Source organism: Diospyros lotus, chromosome 9, assembly GCF_014633365.1.
Source record: "Diospyros lotus cultivar Yz01 chromosome 9, ASM1463336v1, whole genome shotgun sequence".
NCBI classification, from domain to species: domain Eukaryota; kingdom Viridiplantae; phylum Streptophyta; class Magnoliopsida; order Ericales; family Ebenaceae; genus Diospyros; species Diospyros lotus.
Genome location: NC_068346.1, coordinates 13,238,959 through 13,258,003, shown reverse-complemented (window position 1 = coordinate 13,258,003; position 19,045 = coordinate 13,238,959). Strand labels below are relative to the sequence as shown.

Below are 19,045 nucleotides of genomic sequence, written 5' to 3'. Positions count from 1 at the left end.
AATTTGAGGAACAATTTTCGTATTGCATGGTGAATGATATAATGTTTATTATAATTTGAAGTTATTATTTGTTGGTTATCATGTTAATAATGTTATATTTATTGATTATCAAGTTTGATTTATTAATTATTTATATATTAGATTATTAAGTTTTTTTAAAAAAAATATGATAAATTTGAGTTTGAACCTGAGCTCGAGCCCGAGCCCAAACTTACTAGAAGCTTGTCAAGTCCAAGCTCGATAACAAGTTCTAGTGAACCCAAGCCAATTGGTGAGTTCAAGCTCGGTCTTACCAGCAGGTGCTCGAACTCATGTCAAGCTCAAGGTTGAGTTCGGCTTGTCATTTTTTTTGACAAGCCAAACTTGAACTAGAGTCCAGAAATTGGCTTATCGAGTCAAAATTGAACTCAACAAAACTTGAGTTCACTGAGTTGCAACCCCTATTGTCTTAAGGGGTAGAAGTTCTGTTCACATCCCTTAGATTTGCCATCAGAGTATGTGCAGGAGTAAGTAGTGAACTCAGAGGAAAGTGCTGGTTCGTTTCTTTTAACACAGCAAACCACACAAGCTAAAGCTCAAAAGAGTCCAATGATAGTTAACAATTGATGCTTAGAATTTATTAAATTCCTGCCATCACTAATTTATTTGAATTCATATTATCGCTAGTTGAGTCCCAATTTTTCACCTCAACACATGTCATCATGTGCCCTTACAGACCAAAATGCAATATCTTCTTCCTTTCCCTTCCCCTTCGCCTTCCCCATAAGACAAGACTCTCCCAACGAGCCAGTAGAAAATCAATAAGTCGACAAGGTTGAGGTGATATAACAATACGGATCATGGAATAGAAGGGCAGATCATCATTAGATCTATGAAATCTCAATCTCATCAGCTGCTGGAGCCCTAGCTCCTCAGTTTTTCCCTCCAAATGCCGCTCGCCTTCGTTCCAATCTTCCGCCACCGCGTCTCGCCGTGGCTCCCGCTCCGCGCCGCCGCATCTCTCCACCTCCTATCGGCCGCCGCGCAGCACAACCCTAACAAAGTCTCCAGAAATCCCAAACACCACCCTCACAACAACCTCCTCAACAAGGCGCGCCGCACGGCCAAGCACTTCTCCAATCTCGCCCCGATTCTGACTCCCAACGACAAGCCTCAGCTCTCTCAGAACCAGGCCCTCGGCATGGTCGCCGCCGCCCAAGCCAATTTCATGCGCGTCATCGTCGATTCGGACGAGGAGGAGCGAGTCGGAGTTGAACTGTTGTGCGTGGTGAGGGCCGTGCTGAAGAAGATCAAGCGGCGGGTTATGGTTGGGGACAAGGTGTTGGTTGGCTCGATTGATTGGGTTGACCGCAGGGGAATGATCGAGAATGTGTTTCAGAGGAGGAGTGAGATCCTCGATCCTCCCGTGGCTAATGTTGATCATTTGCTTGTCTTGTTCTCCATGGATCAGCCCAAGGTTGAGCCTTTCTCCCTCACCAGGTTCTTGATCGAGGCTGAGTCCACTGGAATACCGTTCACACTCGCTTTGAATAAGATAGAGCTTGTTGATCAAGAGGTCTGAATTCTATCTGAATTTAAAATGCTTCACTGTTCAAGTTTTTGAGCTTTAATGGTCTCTTTGCATCAGTCGGGGGTTTTGAATATGCATTGTGTGGATCATCTATGGAATTGAAGTTTAACTGAAGCAAATTCCGAATGATGAATTTCTGCATCTTGCTGCATTTGCGGGTGTCAATTGATTGAAAAGAAATTTAGTTTTTCGTTCAACTACAATTGCTTGATGACACAATTTTGCTCATTCTAGCCTGGAATTACCTATGAGTATTAGAAGTACAAGATATTATGCCGCTCCGAAAACTTCACGATGAGTTTACTTTTGGTGTCCCGGGATAGCATTATTTGCCTTGTGAAGTTTTTCATCCATTGCTTGTCACAACTGATGGATAGACTTTTTCCTCTTGTTTCATAAAGTTGATGCATATATATGTATGCTCATGTTGCTCTACTTGTTTTAGACATTTTCACACTCCTATTTGTGAGGCTATTATCAATCCTGAAAATTTGTAACTTTAATGGATTTTGCAGTCACTGGAGGCATGGAAAATTAGGCTCCGCAGTTGGGGTTATGAACCAGTTTTTTGCAGTGTCGAATCAAAATATGGGCTTGACGCCCTTCAGTTCACTTTGAGAGAACAGACATCTGTAATTGTGGGTCCGAGTGGTGTAGGGAAGTCCAGTTTGATCAATGCTTTGAGGAGCAATCAGCGTGTTATTGGTGTTGCTGAAGGGGATAATTGGTTTGATTCTGTAGGTTTTATGTCCATGCCTCTGTTTATTCTTACCATATTATATTTGCCTATTTTATCTTTTGTGCATCCACCATTCTTTTTTCTTTTTTCTTGCTAGGTTTGTGCATCCACCTTATCTTTATTCTGCTGCAGATTCTTGACAGGAAATGGTTTGAAGATCAGCGCGTTGGAGAAGTGTCAACAAGGAGTGGCAGGGGGAAGCATACTACTCGTAATGTCTCTCTGCTTCCAATATCTGAAGGGGGCTATCTTGCTGATACTCCTGGGTTCAACCAGCCTAGTTTAATGAAAGTAACGAAGCAATCCCTTGCACAGCATTTTCCTGAGGTTTCTACTTTCAACTTTGTGTATTTTGCTTTTCTTGGTTCATTTTATGCACCTGATACTGTCATAATATTTTGGTGTCTGATTCTATCTGATGGTCACTCAACCTGTGCAATAATCTTCAGATTCAAAGAGTGCTCAAGGATAGGGAACCCACAAAATGCTCATTCAGTGATTGCTTGCATCTTGGTGAACCAGGTTGCATTGTGAAAGGTGATTGGGAAAGGTATCCATACTATTTCCAATTGCTTGACGAAATCAAAATCAGAGAAGAATTTCAGTTGAGAACTCTTGGAACTAAAAGAGAGGGAGATGTAAGGTATGCTCATTTTTAAATGCAGGGTGAACGGTTCATCACTAAAAGTTTGTCTGCAATGTTTATCAAAGTTAATAATTGCAATACATAATTTTAAAGTTTGATTCTTAGAACAGCCATATAATCATGTCATTTTGCATGTTTATAAGAGTAGGAAGTACTACCTTCCCCATTGTTGTTCAACTAATGAATAAGTAAAAAATTGGTCTCTTGCGGGCGAAGACTGTTTATTTCAATTTGCTAAAGCTACAAACTGGTCATCCTAGTTTATGAAATTGATATTTTTGAAACTGTACAGTGTTCATTGTATCTACCAGCATGTTTGCCTGATCACTAAAAATATAAGGTTATACCAGCTTCATTGAGGCCTGTTGTGTTGTTCTTTTGTTGTACTTATCGCCTTCATTAAGTTGGTTTTGTTAAATTCTTTTTTAATGTTGTCCAGTCATCAAGTTTGTTTTCTCTTCTTTGCGTTGTCATCCAACTTTTTCTCCTATTGGCCTCTCTAATCATCTTTCCCATATAAACTAAATGTGAGACCGCGTTTTTTGCTAGTGGCCATAACCTTTCAGGGTGCCACATAAGAAACATCATAGAGGTATTCTGAAACAACTTTTAAATTAATAGAAAAAAATTTCATAGTTAATTGGACGTGAACTCGTGTTTGTGTATGGGGAGATGTAGCCTAAGTTGCTGTTTGTTTCTTAGAAATAGCTAGAAAATCTGTGACAATAAATTTACATCGGGGTATTAATTCATTTCATAACTGTGTTATAATAAATTTACAGTTGACTCTATGTTTCTTTTTAATGCCTTCAATCCTAGAGTTTCTCATGTATTTCCCAACCATTTTACATTTTAGAAAACTTCGCAACTGTTCTAGACCATTGTGAAATTTTGATTATTGAGGAAACTTGTTTTAATTTTCATGACTTTCAGTCCGTTGCAATCCAAATGGTTTCCCATATTGTCTCCATTCTGCTGTGGCTTATGATTCCAGACATGGATTATGCATGCAGGAACAAGGTGGGAGATAGGGGTGTCACCCAAGCTGAACCGAGGCTAGAGCCAAAGAAACACCGCAGACAATCTCGTAAGAGACTCAACCAGTCAATTCTTGATGAGTTGGGCGAACTTGATGATGACGATAACTTTGAAGATGATCCCATAATAAGAGCAATTAGGCAAGAAAACCAGTAATGAGCATGTTGGCTGAGATTTTGTTCACTGTAACTAGTAGTAGTAGTAGTAGTAGGTTGCTTGACTCCTTGAAGAATAATGAAAATGTATAGTTCCCTTCAAACTACATCTTAAAGCGGTGTTTGACAAGAGCCCTGAATAAAACTTCCACGGACGGATAACAACTTTGTTAGAACAGTTAAAATGGGACAAATTCAGTTGTGTTTGTCCCATTTTGCATCCAACTGAAACTGGCTATGAAGTATAATCAGGAGCAAATGAAACCACAGTAATACCTGTATCTTGGTACAATTTTTTTTGCCAATCATAAGACACTGCAATATGCAACTAAATATATATATATATATATATTTCTTAAAATATATGAGTTTCAGGCCAAGTAAAATGAGGAGATTAAATCCTTAAATTCTTGTATAAAGTTCTATGGCTTAAGGCAATGCTAATAGGTCCATTAAGCCGAAAGGCACAGATCCAAATCTCCAATGCAGTCAAAATCATCAAATACCTAAAATAGCTTAGAATCACAGGACGACCTACTACTTGGCAGCCTTCCTCTTTGAGCTAGAATTCACTATTTGTGGCTTCGGATGCCTTTCAGCCTCGCTTGAATCCAGCCACTTAAAAGAGTGGCGATTGAAGAAAGGCCAATTGGGAACAGTGATCAAGGTGGTGACTACCACCCCAGCGGCATATACAAACATCATTGTTTGGAACGAGCCCAGCCCATAGCCTGTTGCAAATGCCACTACAGCAGAAGCCACCAGCAAAATCTGCATCAACTGCTCCACTAGCTTCTGCCCTTGCCAATCCATCTAGAGAGAGAGAGAGAGAGAGAGAGAGAGTACCAACTATTACATAATAGAGACCTAATCATCTGCATTTGAATTCAAATTTGCGTTTATGAACAGAATAAAGACCGACTGATCGTCATTTCAAGTCATACTCAATTCTGAAGTGAAATGTAAGAATGAAAGATAAACACCCAAACATGCATTCATTACAAGCATTGCGCACACTTGGCATTGGCATGATTTCTTAAGATGAGAATTGTTAAAAAGGGAATCTCCAATGCACGAGGTTCCTTACACCTGTTTCCCAAATAGGTTTACACAACTTAACTTGTGACCTTCAGAAAACATTTTTTTTCCCTTCTTTTTCTTGCAAGAGAAGTAATCAGTTTTTTAAAAATATAAACTATTTCAAAAGTATTTCTGGAAGCAGGCACACTTGTCAAGAAAAAAAAAACATTTTCTGAAAAGTAGTAATTTGCAATTTTTGGTCATCAAGTGTGCTAACGAAATAGAAAAAAAAAAAAAAAGTGCCCTTACAACGTGTCACTACACATTGGCTTATTGCCAAATCCAACGACCCAAAAAGTAATATATATATATATATATGTGTGTCACATACTGCTGATACTGCAAATTCATATGATTTCATTCTGTCAGACAGTGCGGCTGCTTCGTTGATCTGAGGTGCGTTCTCACATTTGGTTATTGATTTCCACTTCTTCAAAACTCTGGACAGATCTTCCAGTACATGTATTTATGCTTGTATAGTGTGTGCCCATTTGTGTTTGACTTTTCGACAACTGTTTGTAATTGTATTTCTAGGGTTTCTGAATAATCCTCATATTTTTTAGTCAATTCATTTTAGTGTTTACTACTGGCTATATTTGTAATTGCATTTCTACAGTTTGCAGGTCCATTTCCAGGGTTTCTGGATAATCCTTTTACAAGCTCTGACAATTTGTTCCTTTACCAAAATTTTCCCTTTAATTTGATTTGGTTTGATTTAGAATTTACCTTTTTTTTTTTTTGCATCATGGATAAAGAATATGTAAATCAATTTCAAGATTGAGTCTACTTGACACTCAAAAGAACTGAAAACGCTCCAATTTCCAATATCCAATCTCTGCTTGTTGAGAATTGGTTAATCCTCGGCTACTTATCATTATCAATAGATAGTTGATTGTAAAATCTGCAAACACGTTTCCAGAAACTACATTGGCAGCCTATGAAAATTGAAGGGGCATTCCAAGCTGGATTTTTTTTTCTTGATAGGACACGCAATGAAGGATTGATACAGAATGCTTATATTGATAGGGAATAGCTATTTTTGGTTGTATCATTGCAATGATTTTTCTAGTTTTATTATCTTCAAGGTTCAATTTGGTTTTTTCTTATTTTATTACATATTTTCATACAGACCCATCACTTTTTGCTTCAAACCGAAAATTAAGGTTTTGCTTTATCTATTTGCTTCAGATCTGGTTGGAGGTCTAAAATTCATGTGGCTGACCCCACCTACCTAGTGGGAATTGTGATTGTTGTTGCTATTTGCGATCACGACCAAATTCCAAATTCTGATCACTTGATTCAACATAGCCAACAACTTTCATGTAAGAGTTTTAGGCTACATTTGATTTCAATCTCCTTCATTTAACAACTTCAATACTATCATATTCTAGTTGCACTGGATATAGACAGCGGATGTGGCCACACACCCTTGCTTCATATTTGAATGTTTCGCTCATGGGGAGTGCATTCACTAACCAGGTTGAGTCATGTATATTTGCCTTTTCTTAGTCAGCTTTCTATTCGATTACTCTCAGATTCGCCACTAAAGATCAATCCAACAATCAATCTTTTCTCTATTTAATTTTTCTTCTAATTCATTAGATGTTTGCTCTCAACTTTGTCTCATTTTTTTTTTATTCTTCACATATCTCATGGCAGAATCTAATTAGAAAATTAAAGGAAGTGAAATTATTTTAGAACTTTTATGTGGCTAGGTAGCAATGGTAAGGTTTCTCCTTAGTGACCAGAAGGTCACAAGTTCAAGTTGTGTAACCCTTCTCTTTGAAAAACAGGTGTAAGATTGCATACAAGAATGATTCTCTCCCAAACCTTGCAAAGGAATCTCGTGCATTGGGGATTCCCTTTTTTAGAATTATCATCTTAATCAATCATGCCAGTGCCAAGTGTGTGCAATGCTTGTAATGTATGTATGTTTGAGTGTTTATCTTTCATTCATTCATTTTTCTAATTCTTATTTATATAATGTTCCATCGTTTACTGAACCTTCCATCAGTACAATTCAAGAGGTTCACCCAATAACAAAGAAGTTTCATTTCCCTGATGCTTACGAGGGACCTGTCCACAAAGGCAACAGACCCCTGCTTTTTTTCACCAGGTTTTTGGGTCGAAACAGCAAATTAAACTGATCATAAACCTATAGCTTTATTTCAATATGTAACCCACGCCAATCAGATAATCAAGCACTTGCACAACAACAATAAGGACGAACACGCCTATGACAAAAGGTCGGACCACCGACAAATGCTACTATCCAGCTCTTCCAGGAATCCACAAAACTGACGCTATTGATAGATCGCGACCAATTGAAAAATAACAGGCACAAGCAACAGTCATATTTGCCAAGTAACAGAACACTGATATAAGAACGATTAGTATACAAGTACCTTGAAGTGAACCCTGAGAACGGAACCCCTGGCTTTGCAGGCTGTAAAATAAAAGCAAGAGAAAAAAAAAAGGTGTTTTATGGATTAAAATACTTCGTGAAATTAGATTGTGGCCAAACGTGCAGAGGTTGAAGTAGGAAATCACTCACATTTGGTGGGATTGTCCGGCTATCTTGAGTACTTGACCTGCGAGATTGTAGGCTAGATCAGATCCATACATTCATGTGCATTTTACAGCTTCAAAATCAGAAGAGTCAGTAGCTTTAGAACAATTGAGAGAGGGGGAATAGGGGCGCTTATCACGGCTTCTTCTGCCGGTTGAGAAAACGGATGGCTTTGAGTCGAAGCTTTGCTGCTTCTTTCTCAAGCAGAAGCGCTAGAGAGACGCCGTAGCGCTTGCATTGTTTAGGCCGCGAAATGGAAACCCTAGTTACGGCATCCGCTTGTTTGGGAGTGCGATTTTGTTCACCCTCTTTAACGGGTGAACGTAACCTTGTTACTTTTAACACCCTTAAACACTTAAGTTATTCTACGGAATCCGACGAACCTATCGAGTCACTTATAGAAATGGGGAAAAAAATAATTTTGTCCCCGCCCACTTTGCAAATTTATAAAGTGGGCCATTGCCCCTGCCCTTGCTCTCTCGTCTCCCTTGCCATAGCTGCCGTTTCGTCATTGCCCTTGCCTCACCTCTTTGCCATCGCCATCTATCCTCGCCTCGCTAACAGTCGATGCAGCGACTGTCGGCGAAGCGAGGCGGCGATAGTAGAGAGGCGACGACAGTGAGGTATGGCGGTGAGGCGAGGGCAACTGCGAGGCGACGACCATGGTAGAAGAGACGAGAGAGTGGGGGTGGGGCAATCCATGGGAGGGGAAGGGAGAGAGCAGGGCGTGGGGGCAAAATCGTCTTTTTGTCCCCTTTTGATAATCCGGTCGGTAAGCTCGTCGGGCTTTCTAGAATTTTCCTACACACTTGGTGTGACCTCCTCGATTACACCCCCAATATTTTAAATACTCACCCTTTTCTCCCTATCTCTTTGCACCATATCTCCCTATCTCTTTTCCTTGTCAGCTTGTGACCATCATTTGTCGCTTCCTACCTCACGTGCAACTATTGTCGTTGTCCACCATTTCTTGCCTCGCCCTCAACCACCATCTCCGTTCGTCGCCGCTTCTTGTCTCGCGTTTGATTATCGTCTCCATTGCTTCTTCCCCATCCTGGACCGCCGTTGCCATCTGCCACTGTCACTATCGCTTCTTGCCTGGTCGTCACTGTCTCTTCCTATCTCGGTTGTTCCAAACATTTTGACAACTAAGCAACCCTGCTTTTCAAATACTTGATTCTTCACTATTGCTCTACTTCCTTATCCAGGTTCGATGTCCATACTGCTCTTGTTATGTGCAAATTAAAAACTATGTGAGAGGCTATAGTTGTTTTCCTATGCTTAGGATTTAATTCTTTTTTTTAGAAACTAACTCAGGCATAGAGTGTTATCATGTTACTTGTAAAATTAATTGATACCCACACTAAGGATATATTGATTTTTCAAAAGAAATATTAGATGTCTAATGAATTAATGAGTACCAAGAAGCTAACTTGAATGTATGTTTATCTTAATTTGGACACTTAATTAAACTTTTAAAGACTACAGGAAATAAGAAAGAATGGCGGCCAAAATAATTTTCTTTGATATTTATTCTATTTGTCTTCAGTATTGTTTAATAGTTAAATCCCTCTAAGGCCATCAACATCTAGGTTCTCAAGTGTTTGAGAGATTTTGCACAAGCATGTTTCTTAAACATTATGATAGACAAACGTGGGGTTTGTTTTTAGGGAATGTAAATGTAAGGGAAGTGAATTTGCTGGTATTATGTTCATTTTATATCAATTCTTTGTCAATCCAAGAAAAGAAAGAATTGACTGTAAGAAATTTTTTTTCCCATAATTTTGCTAGTCTTTTCTCTCAGTTCACAAATCCATGATCTTGCATTGATGAAAGAAAGAAAGAAAATTCTACCATTGTAATGAAAGAATGGAACTGGAACTTGCCCAAAAACTAAACTATATCGTCTTAATTCCTATCTCATGGTTAGATTACTTCTGTATGGGCTTATGTTCTTTACTCTTATCTTTCTTTGCTTCTGAATATTGCCTTAGTATGTTTTATCTGGATATCAAATTCATAACTTATTCTATGTGCAAATATTTGTCGACTTTTATCAGTCTTTTTTCACTAGCACTTAACAACATTGTATGATTGTTTGTGATTATAGCAGTGCTATTCTTTTAAGTATCAAGTGCTTAAAAGGTCACAATTACAGTTTATCTCACTGTTTTATTTTTTTCAGTTGCTTAAAACATATATCCTACTTTGTTATAATTACATTTTCTCTTTGACATAGTGGAAATATTTTTCCATTCTCCTCTTAGGAAACGGTTCCTTATTAGTTACAAGATTCAATTCAAGTTCATCAATTTTTGTATTTCTTCTTCTTACTATCAAAATAAGAAGTATGAAAAACTGTTTTGAATTGAAAAATTTATTTTCTTAAATTTGATGTAAATTTTGTTTCTGAAGAAAAGTTGATGTCAATTTTGCTGTGGGAAAATGCAATTTTTTTTTTTTTGGTCTTTTGATTTTGGAGTTTAACTGGTATTTGTGTTTTCATCTAAGAAATGAAATATTGAAATTTTGGAGTTTTCGATTTTACTACTATATCTTCCTTGACTAATCGAAGAACAAGGTAAGACGCAAAACCACTATTTATACACATGATTGAAAATATTAAAATATTTTTCTATAGATGAATGCTTTGTTATTTATACATTTCTACATGTTAATATAGATAATAATAAAAATCTAAATATGGATGCAAATATTAGTAGTTCTTGTGAAGAAATGAGTATTCAAGACTTGAATTTTAGTGATGATCAGAAATCTCATGTAATTGATGAAGGGTGTGGGGGTTCAAACGATAAGTTTGAAGATGATATAGATCGCGAGGTGGACCCAAAAATTAGAATAACGTTTAACACAACAAGCATATGATTTCTATAATACATATGCAAGGCAGTTTGGTTTCAATGTAAGGATATTAAAAAAAAAAAAAGAATAGACTTGACAAAAATAAAATCCAACAACAAGCACTAGTTTGTTCATGTGAGGACACTTCTAAAAAAATCAGGACACCCAAAAGAAAAAAAGATATTTGACGGTTTGACTGTAAAGAAAAATTTGTGATTAAACGAGTTTCTAATAATAAGTATAGACTAATTGAGTTTAAGTCAGAGCATACTCACGATCTTGTCCCACTTTAGCATTCTCATTATTTGAGGTCCCAAAGGAAAATTGATTTTTCACAAGCTAAACTTATAAAGAACACGTGAAGATGATGAGATATGTGGTGTATTAATTTCACAAGATTTAACTGTAACAATTTATTATAAAGAACACGTGCTAAATTTTTCAAAAAGGGGTGATGTCAAATGTCTCCTTAAATACTTCAAACAAAAGAAAGACGAAAACAAATATTTTTTTTACTCTTTTCAAACCCATGAAGATGATGAGATATGCGGTGTATTTTTTTGTGATGCAAAATCAATTTATGGGTTATTTGGTGATGCGGTATGTTTTGATACAACATTTTGGACAAACAATTATGACATGTTATGTGCACCAATTGTCGGCATCAACCATCACGGGCAAACATCACTTTTTGGATATGGTCTACTAGATGGTGAAACAACTAATGTGGTAATATGGTTGTTTACTACTTTCTTTGAGACTATGGGAGGAAAAAAAAACCAAAAAGCATATTTATAGACCAGTATGTAGTTATATCAAGTATTGTTGATGCGGTATTGCCTGAAACCCACCATGAATTGTATATGTGGCATTTATATCAAAATGCTGCAAAGAACTTGAGTAATAATAGATATAAATCATTTGTAGCACAATTTAAAGCTTGCATGTATAATCCAGAAATAGTTGAAGAATTTGAACAAAGTTAGGACAAATTGCTTGAAGATAATGGGCTAAGAGGTAATGAGTGGTTACAAAGAACATATGAGATGAGAAAGAAATGAGCTCAAGTGTACAGTCAAGCTCACTTTTGTGTAGGCATGACCACTTCATAGAGAAGTGAGAGCATTAATAAGTGTTTGAATGATTATTTTAATCATGGTAGAATTGTTTTTTGAGAGTTTGTAAGTCTATACTCTAGGGCCATGGATAATTGTCGTGAAAAAGAAATGGAGGTTGAACACTTAACACAACAAACAACACCTAAATTGATTTGTAATTGGTTTCTAGAAGGTATTAAACAAACTATTGATTTGTCATTAGAATTGAAAAATGATGATGGATCTATTCGTACCTATAGAGCTAAAGAGATTGAAGGTCGAAAAAGGATTCGTACACTTACATACAACTATTTGGAACAAACAGTATCATGTACATATAGAAAATTTGAGTCCGATGGAATTTGTCCAAAGTGTATTGATGTTTTTTTGTTAAGTAAGTCACTATTGCTAGAAGTGGAAGCAAAGATTGAGGCCGTTATAGGCTCCGATGAAGCTGTAAACAAGAGCATTCCAATCGACACACATCATAATTCGGTACCAAACATGCAGACTTCTTCATTCCAAATGTTTGCACCTCCGAAAATAACTAGAAACCAAAAATTCGCGAGTTCGTCAACATCAAATATCGTAAAGTGATCGACATTGTAAAAGGTAGTGATTGACCAAGTGTTATATATTTTTAGGGGGGAGTTTTCTCTTGATTTAGAAAGAACTGATCTTCTTTAATGTGTTCTCAAGTGGATTCCATCACTATAATTTTGCTTTGTTGTGTTATCATTTGAAATCTCATCCATCCAAATGTGGGCTATAAGACCACTGAGAATTGGGCACATGAGGAAGCAACGAAATTAGGCTCATTTTCCTTGTATTTTTCTTTAAAAGTGTTGTAGACTAATCATTTTTGAAAAAGATGGAACAACTTTCTAGATTTGTTTATGTAATGGCCTTTCTGGATTTGTATTTTCATTTGTTTATGTTGCAATTTGAAAGGAAAGAACACAGATAGAGAGAGAAAAATGTGCAGCACAAATGTGAGGAATAAGATGCATAAAAATCAAATAATTTCTGAAATCCTTATAGAATAAATAGAGGACAGAAAATTCAAATCACTCAGATCATGGTTAGAAGTTATCCCATGACTAAGATCATGGCTAGAAGTTATCTCATGATCACAACAAACAACTAACCACTTTCTAGAAAAGTGGAACTAACTTGACTTATTCAAATGCAAAGTAAAACAGAAACAAAACACTTAAAATCTACATCAGCATGCACTCCTAAACACATCAGCTAACACTCCTCCTTGTTTAGGAGTTGTAAACACCAAGTTTAGCTCTTAAATCTTCAAATCGGCTAGCTGGCAAAGGTTTTGTGAACATGTCTGCCACTTGACATTTAGACTTGCAGTAGACTAGCTTCACTTCTCCAATTTGCTGTACTTCTCTTAGGAAGAAAATCTTGATATTAAAGTGCTTTGTCTTCCCATAAAACACTGGATTCCTTGAAATGGCTATGGCAGCCTGATTATCAACAAGAATCTCAGTGTTCTCCTTCTGCTTTAGGTTTAAATCAACCAGAATTTTTCTTAACCATAGAGCTTGATTTACAGTTGCTGTAGCAGCAATGAATTCTGCCTCTGCAGTTGACTGAACCACTATGTCCTGCTTCTTTGAGCACCAAGAGAATGCACCAGACCCAAGGAAGAAACAATATCCTGAAGTGCTCTTTAGATCATCTACAGAACCTCCCCAATCACTGTCTGAATACCCTATCAGCTTGAATTCCTCACACTTCTTGAACTTAATTCCAAAATTAAAGGTATTTGACATACCTTAACACCCTTTTAGCTGCTTTGAGATGCATTTCAGTAGGACAATGCATAAACCTTGACAAAATGCTTACTGCATTCAAGATGTCAGGTCTGGTGGCTATAAGGTACATGAGGCAGCCAACCATGCTTCTAAATTGCACCTGATCTACTCTTTCTGTTCCATCATTCTTGCTTAACTTTTCCTTAGCATTCATAGGAGTATTCATGCCCTTACATTCTTCAAGGTTGAATTTATTTAGAATCTCTTTAGCATACTTTTTCTAGCATATGAAGATTTCATGATCTTTTTGCCTGACTTCCATTCCCAAAAAGAAAGCCATCAACCCCAGGTCTGTCATCTCAAAAAGCTCCCTCATTTCCTGTTTAAATTGCTGAATCATGCTCAAATTGCTCCTAGTCACCAGTAGGTCATCAACATATAGTGACACAACAAGAATCTCAGATTCAACCTTCTTTACATATAAAGTTGACTCTGACAAGCTTTTACAGAAGTTCAAGTTCTTCAAGTGCTCATCAATCCTGCTATACCAGGCTCTAGGAGCCTGTTTTAAACCATAAAAGGGCTTTCTTTAGGAGATAAACCTTATCTTCTTCTCCCTTTTTCACATAACTCTCAGGCTGATCAACATAAATCTCTTCCTCCAAATATCCATTTAAAAAAGCAGACTTCACATCAAGTTGATACACCTGCCAACCCATCTGTGCAGCAATAGCAAGAAGAAGTCTGATGATGTCCAACCTTGCAACTGGAGCAAATGTATCAGAATAGTCAACTCCAGGTATTTATGCATACCCTTTCACCACAAGTCTTGCCTTGTACTTGTTGACTGTCCCATCTGCATTGAACTTTGTTCTGAACACCCACTTAACCCCAATAACCTTTCTGTCTTGAGGTTTATCAACAAGCTTCCAGGTCTGGTTCTTTTCTATCATGAACAACTCCTCCTCCATTGTTGCTCTCCATTCCTTGCTTTGTTTGGCCTCATCATAGCTGGTAGGTTCACAAACAACTACATTGCACCTTTGATAAACATTAGTGAGTAGCCTGGTACCTCTCAGAGGTCTATCATCCACAGCATCTTCATCATTCACCAAATTCTAATCTGTAGAGACAAAGTTAGTTAGCTTTAAATTCTGCCTCTCTTCTGCTTTGTCATTCCAATTCCACTATTCTTCTTCAAAGAACTGAACATCTCGGCTTACAACTATCTTCTCATTTTGTGGTTGGAAGACTCTGTAGGCTTTGGATGTAGAGTTGTACCCAATAAAGACTCCAGGTAATGCTCTTTCATCCAATTTATCCCTCTTGGCATGAGGCACATGAGTGAAACACAAGCTGCCAAACACTTTAAGATGGAGTAAACTTGGTTTGTATCCATACCAAGGTTCAAAAAAGGTGTCACATCTCCCACTGCCCTTGAGAGAAGCCTATTTTGCAGGTACACAGCTGCATTTGCAGCTTCTGCCCATAGTTTTTTAAGCAGATTTTTCTCATGCAGCAAGCATCTAGTCATTTCCAGTATATACATGTTCCTTCTCTCACTCACTCCATTTTGTTGTGGAGTGTATGGGGCTGTTAACTGATGATGTATGTGATAGCATGCATATTTATACCATATTTTGGCATTTCACCTCACTCTTATTAGGCCATTTGAAGCAATTTTTGCTGATATTTCATTCTTTGTATTTTATTATGCTTCAAATTGTCCTTACACTATTTTCTATCTTACCTCTACTCTATGGATCCAGGCTTTAGGGAATAAAGGAGCTTGGGCCTACTAAAGGAGCTTTGGCTCAACTAAAGGAGTTTGGGCCTACTAAAGGAGCTTGGGCCTACTTTCAAGGAGCTTGGGCCTACACTAAAGGAGCAGACTTGGGCTCACTTATTTTCTGTTGGGCTAGGCCCAACCCTAGCCTCCCTAGCCTTTCCTTTCTTGGCCATGTATTTAAGGCCTCTTAGCATTAATTTTCAGAATATCATCATAAAGAGAGAGAGGAGGAAATAGAGAGGATTCTACCCGTTTTTGTCATTGTAGTATTTTTCTGTTTTCTACATGTTTTGTTCCATTCTGTTTTCCTTGCTGTAATGATAGGCTAGAACATTTGGTAACCGGTTGTGTGTCTTGAATCCATGTGGAATTTGAGTCCCGGATGAGCTACAAGAATCTGGTTTGTTATTTGTTTCTTATTCATTTCTATTTGGTTTAGTTTGAGCAGATTTGTGAATGCATGGAGTTCATGGCAGGTTTGTGTGAACTTGCATGGTTTCACTTTCTGTTAGATGCTTAAGAGAACAGAATGTTATAGCCGGTTGGTATAACATCTCGGAAATGAATATTGTGTGCTTGAACGGTTGTTCTTGCATAGGTCCGGATAGGTTGAATAGAGAGTGAATGGTTGCATTTTGTTTGCAAGAGATTTCTGCATTCATTTTGTTATTTCCAATCATTCTAATCCTTGGACGGTTGTTGGGGATGCTTGAGTTTGTTTTCCGGAGATCAAAGCATCTAGCAAACCAAGATATATAGAGTGGACAAGGAAGATTTCACATAGGAGACAAATACACAGCCGGTTGCACTCCTCTTATTGATTTTTCATCCATCTTCATCTTTCTGTTTTGCCATTTAGTTTTCTGTCAAAACCCCCCCCCAAACAAACTGTTATTGGTTATGCTGGTTCTTCTTTGTTGGTAGAAGAAAGTGAGGCTCCTTGTGAGAGATGACCTAGGGTGCACTTTGCTGCAAACTAGAGAAGAGATTCATAGATCTCTAATTCTGGAGCGGTTCGACAATTGCTAACCAGAATTTTGGCGCCGTTGCCGGGGAGCCAAGTTTTTTCTTCTAAAAACATAGAGGACCGACCCTATTTTATGTTTGTTTTGTTTTCTTGTTTGAGTGTTTTTGTTTGTTTTGTGTTCTTGGTGAAAAGGCTATCAGTTGTTGAGAAGGTTATCAGTTTTGTGTTCTTGGTGAAAAGCTATTATGTTCTTGAGATAAACTGATAGCAAGCAGCAACAGAGAAGCCTCATTTGCCTTTTCGATCTTCTTTTTGTTTGTGTGTATTTTCCTTTTATGTTTTCTCGTTTTTGGAATCATTTTTGAACCAAGAAGTGGCTGTTGGAGAGGGCTGCACAACCTGAACAACTGAAAAAGCAACCCTGCAGCAACTGAAAAAGCAAAACACCTGCAGTCCTTCTCTGATTTTTTCAGTATCACACCTTGTTTGTGTCCTTCTCTGGTCTTCATGTGCTCTGATAGGCTCTGAAAAGCAAGCTCACACAGCAAGTAGACAAGCCTGCAGCAGATCAGGAGAGCATAACTATTTTTAGAATGCTCTGAATCCCACTTTTCTGCCTCTGACAGCAGATCACCTGACCAAGAGGATATTCCATTTTTCTTTCTCACATTTTCCTTTTGTTTCCTCTCTTTTAACACTCCATTCAACGTTGTCTTTACCTTCCACACTAATCTCCATTTTCGTTTGGCAGAAGACACCAGCAGCTGCAACCAAAAGAAAGCAACCAGCAGCAGCCTTCCATTCAGCAGCGGTTTTGACAACCTTCATGACAGATAGCATTATTTAAGGATTGAGCTCGAGATACCGGTGCTATCCTCTTCCTTTCTCATCCCTACTTGATATTCTTTCAAGTCCATATGCTTTCCTTGATGTTTTATTGCATATAGAGTGGTTTCTAAGGCAAAATAGGAGTAGGTTTTGAAAAAAAATTCAGTTTCCCGGTTACTGTTCATAGCTTTTCACTTGCTCCGATTGAGCTGATTTTTGGTGTCCAAAGAAATGGGGGTGTGGGGATCAATAGTCACTGCTTTGCCGTGAGAAGAGCCTTTTTTGGCCAAATTCCAACGTTTAGACCATTTTTTGGGCCATTTTGTGTTTCTCAGTGCGTAATTTTGTGTGGTTTTTAGTGTTTTTAGGTCCCTCAGTGTTTTTGTGTTGAAATTTTGTGAAAAATTGCATAAAAAAATCGTCTAAGGGCTTATTGTTTGACCTGTCTTTGTGTTTTTGTGTTTGTGGTTTTTAGTGTTTTTGTTTTTGCTTGTGTGTTTTTGTTTGTGTTTCTGTGTTCTTGGTATGCATAGGCCATTTTGTGTGCTGTTTTTGTGCTGATCTCTAGTGCATGACCAGGTCATCTAAGAAAACATTACTTGACTTGGATCTTGAATTAGAGAACACTCTTAGAAGGCAAGCTAGAGAGCTTAAGTCTCGGGATAGGATTGACCCTAATAGTGTGTCTAACACTTCATCTGAACCTATTCCAGCATTCATCAATATGGCAGATAATGGTAATGGAGATAATGCAAACAATGCAAATAATGGAAATAATGGTAATGGCAATAATGGAAATCATGGAAATAATGCAAATCATGGTCATTTGGATGGTAGAACTATTAGAGAGCTGGCTGCACCTGATGTGCATTACCAGCCCCTATGTATTCAATACCCACAGCTAGATGCCAACTTCGAACTTAAGTCTGGACTGATCCATTTGTTGCCCAAGTTTCATGGTCTTGCAGGAGAGGATCCACACAAGCATCTGAAAGAATTTCATGTTGTTTGCTCAACCATGCGGCCACAAGGAGTAGATGAAGAGCAGATCAAGCTGAGAGCCTTCCCATTCTCACTTGATGGATCAGCCAAAGATTGGCTCTACTACCTGCCACCAGCTGCTATCACCAGCTGGGATGGATTGAAGAGGATCTTCCTGGAAAAATTCTTTCCAGCCTCCAGAACAGCATCAATAAGGAAGGAAATTTGTGGTATAAGGCAGATGAGTGGTGAGACTCTACATGAGTATTGGGAGAGGTTCAAGAAGTTGTGTTCCAGCTGCCCTCACCATCAGATAAGTGACCAACTCCTAATTCAGTATCTCTATGAAGGTCTAATCCCCATGGACAGATACTTGGTAGATGCTGCAAGTGGAGGAGCCTTGGCAGAGAAGACCCCAGCAGCTGCACAAGAGCTGATATCAAAGATGGCACAAAATGCCCAGCAGTTTGGCACCAGAATTAACACTCCTACAAAAGCCATAAATGAAGTCAATGTGGCTGCCACTATGGACCAGCAAAGGATGGAAAACAAGCTTGAGGAATTGGCTTCCATGGTCAGGCAGTTGGCATTAGAGAGAAAGCAACAGCAGCTTTGTGGCATTTGCTCCTTGCCATCCCATACAACAGACCAATGCCCACAGTTGCAAGAAAATAATGAGACATGTGCAGGCATTTTTCCTGGAAGACCATTCCAGCACCAGCAGCACAGCCAACCACAACCTTCCAATAGGTATGACCCATACTCAGCCACCTACAATCCAGGTTGGAGAGACCATCCGAACCTCAGATATGGCAGCCCTTCCAATCAACATGTGCACCAGCAGCCTTACCACCAGAATCAACCATTTCAGCAGAGGTTCCATCCTTCAAGCAACCATACTCCACCACCAAGGCAGAATCAAGCCATGCAACAAGCACCACCATTACCCAAG

The 19,045-nt window shown here is 38.3% G+C and overlaps 3 protein-coding genes and 2 non-coding genes across 9 annotated transcripts in view; 1 reads left to right on the top strand and 4 right to left on the bottom strand.

Annotated features, from left to right (window-relative positions):
* Positions 1–4,324, top strand: part of LOC127810336 (small ribosomal subunit biogenesis GTPase RsgA 1, mitochondrial-like) — a 70,693-nt gene extending 66,369 nt beyond the window's left edge. Inside the window, exons 1-5 of one of the 4 annotated variants that reach the window (XM_052349757.1) lie at positions 684–1,555; positions 2,086–2,307; positions 2,442–2,636; positions 2,759–2,952; positions 3,969–4,324. In XM_052349757.1, the coding sequence (XP_052205717.1) occupies positions 929–1,555; positions 2,086–2,307; positions 2,442–2,636; positions 2,759–2,952; positions 3,969–4,149 (1,419 nt within the window). In that variant the 5' untranslated portion in view covers positions 684–928 and the 3' untranslated portion in view covers positions 4,150–4,324. Of the gene's footprint in view, positions 1–683; positions 1,556–2,085; positions 2,308–2,441; positions 2,637–2,758; positions 2,953–3,968 lie in introns of those variants that run through there. The other 3 variants (XM_052349759.1, XM_052349760.1, XM_052349758.1) reach the window with 3 other exon arrangements.
* Positions 1–7,890, bottom strand: part of LOC127810338 (signal peptidase complex subunit 1-like) — a 69,070-nt gene extending 61,180 nt beyond the window's left edge. The window contains exons 1-2 of the mRNA XM_052349765.1: positions 7,783–7,890; positions 7,634–7,674 (exon numbers count right to left, since the gene is read on the bottom strand). The gene's annotated coding sequence lies outside the window, so the exon portion shown is untranslated. The remainder of the gene's footprint in view (positions 1–7,633; positions 7,675–7,782) is intronic.
* On the bottom strand, positions 4,530–7,871 carry LOC127810340 (signal peptidase complex subunit 1-like). 2 transcript variants are annotated; one of them, XM_052349768.1, is made up of 3 exons: positions 7,783–7,871; positions 7,634–7,674; positions 4,530–5,023 (listed from the first exon to the last, which is right to left on the bottom strand). In XM_052349768.1, exon 3 carries the CDS (start codon positions 4,959–4,961, stop codon positions 4,686–4,688), a length of 276 nt encoding a protein of 91 aa, XP_052205728.1. In that variant the 5' UTR covers positions 4,962–5,023; positions 7,634–7,674; positions 7,783–7,871; the 3' UTR covers positions 4,530–4,685. The 2 variants fall into 2 exon arrangements, with proteins under 2 accessions (XP_052205728.1, XP_052205729.1); XM_052349769.1 differs by having other exon boundaries at positions 4,530–4,961; positions 7,783–7,819.
* On the bottom strand, positions 7,210–7,337 carry LOC127810764 (small nucleolar RNA snoR74). Its single transcript, XR_008025571.1, has one exon. It is a non-coding gene; the product is annotated as a small nucleolar RNA snoR74 (small nucleolar RNA).
* Positions 7,891–18,303: 10,413 nt separating the features above from the next.
* LOC127810751 (small nucleolar RNA R71) lies at positions 18,304–18,408 on the bottom strand. The gene has a single exon (XR_008025560.1). It is a non-coding gene; the product is annotated as a small nucleolar RNA R71 (small nucleolar RNA).
* Positions 18,409–19,045: the final 637 nt, after the last annotated feature.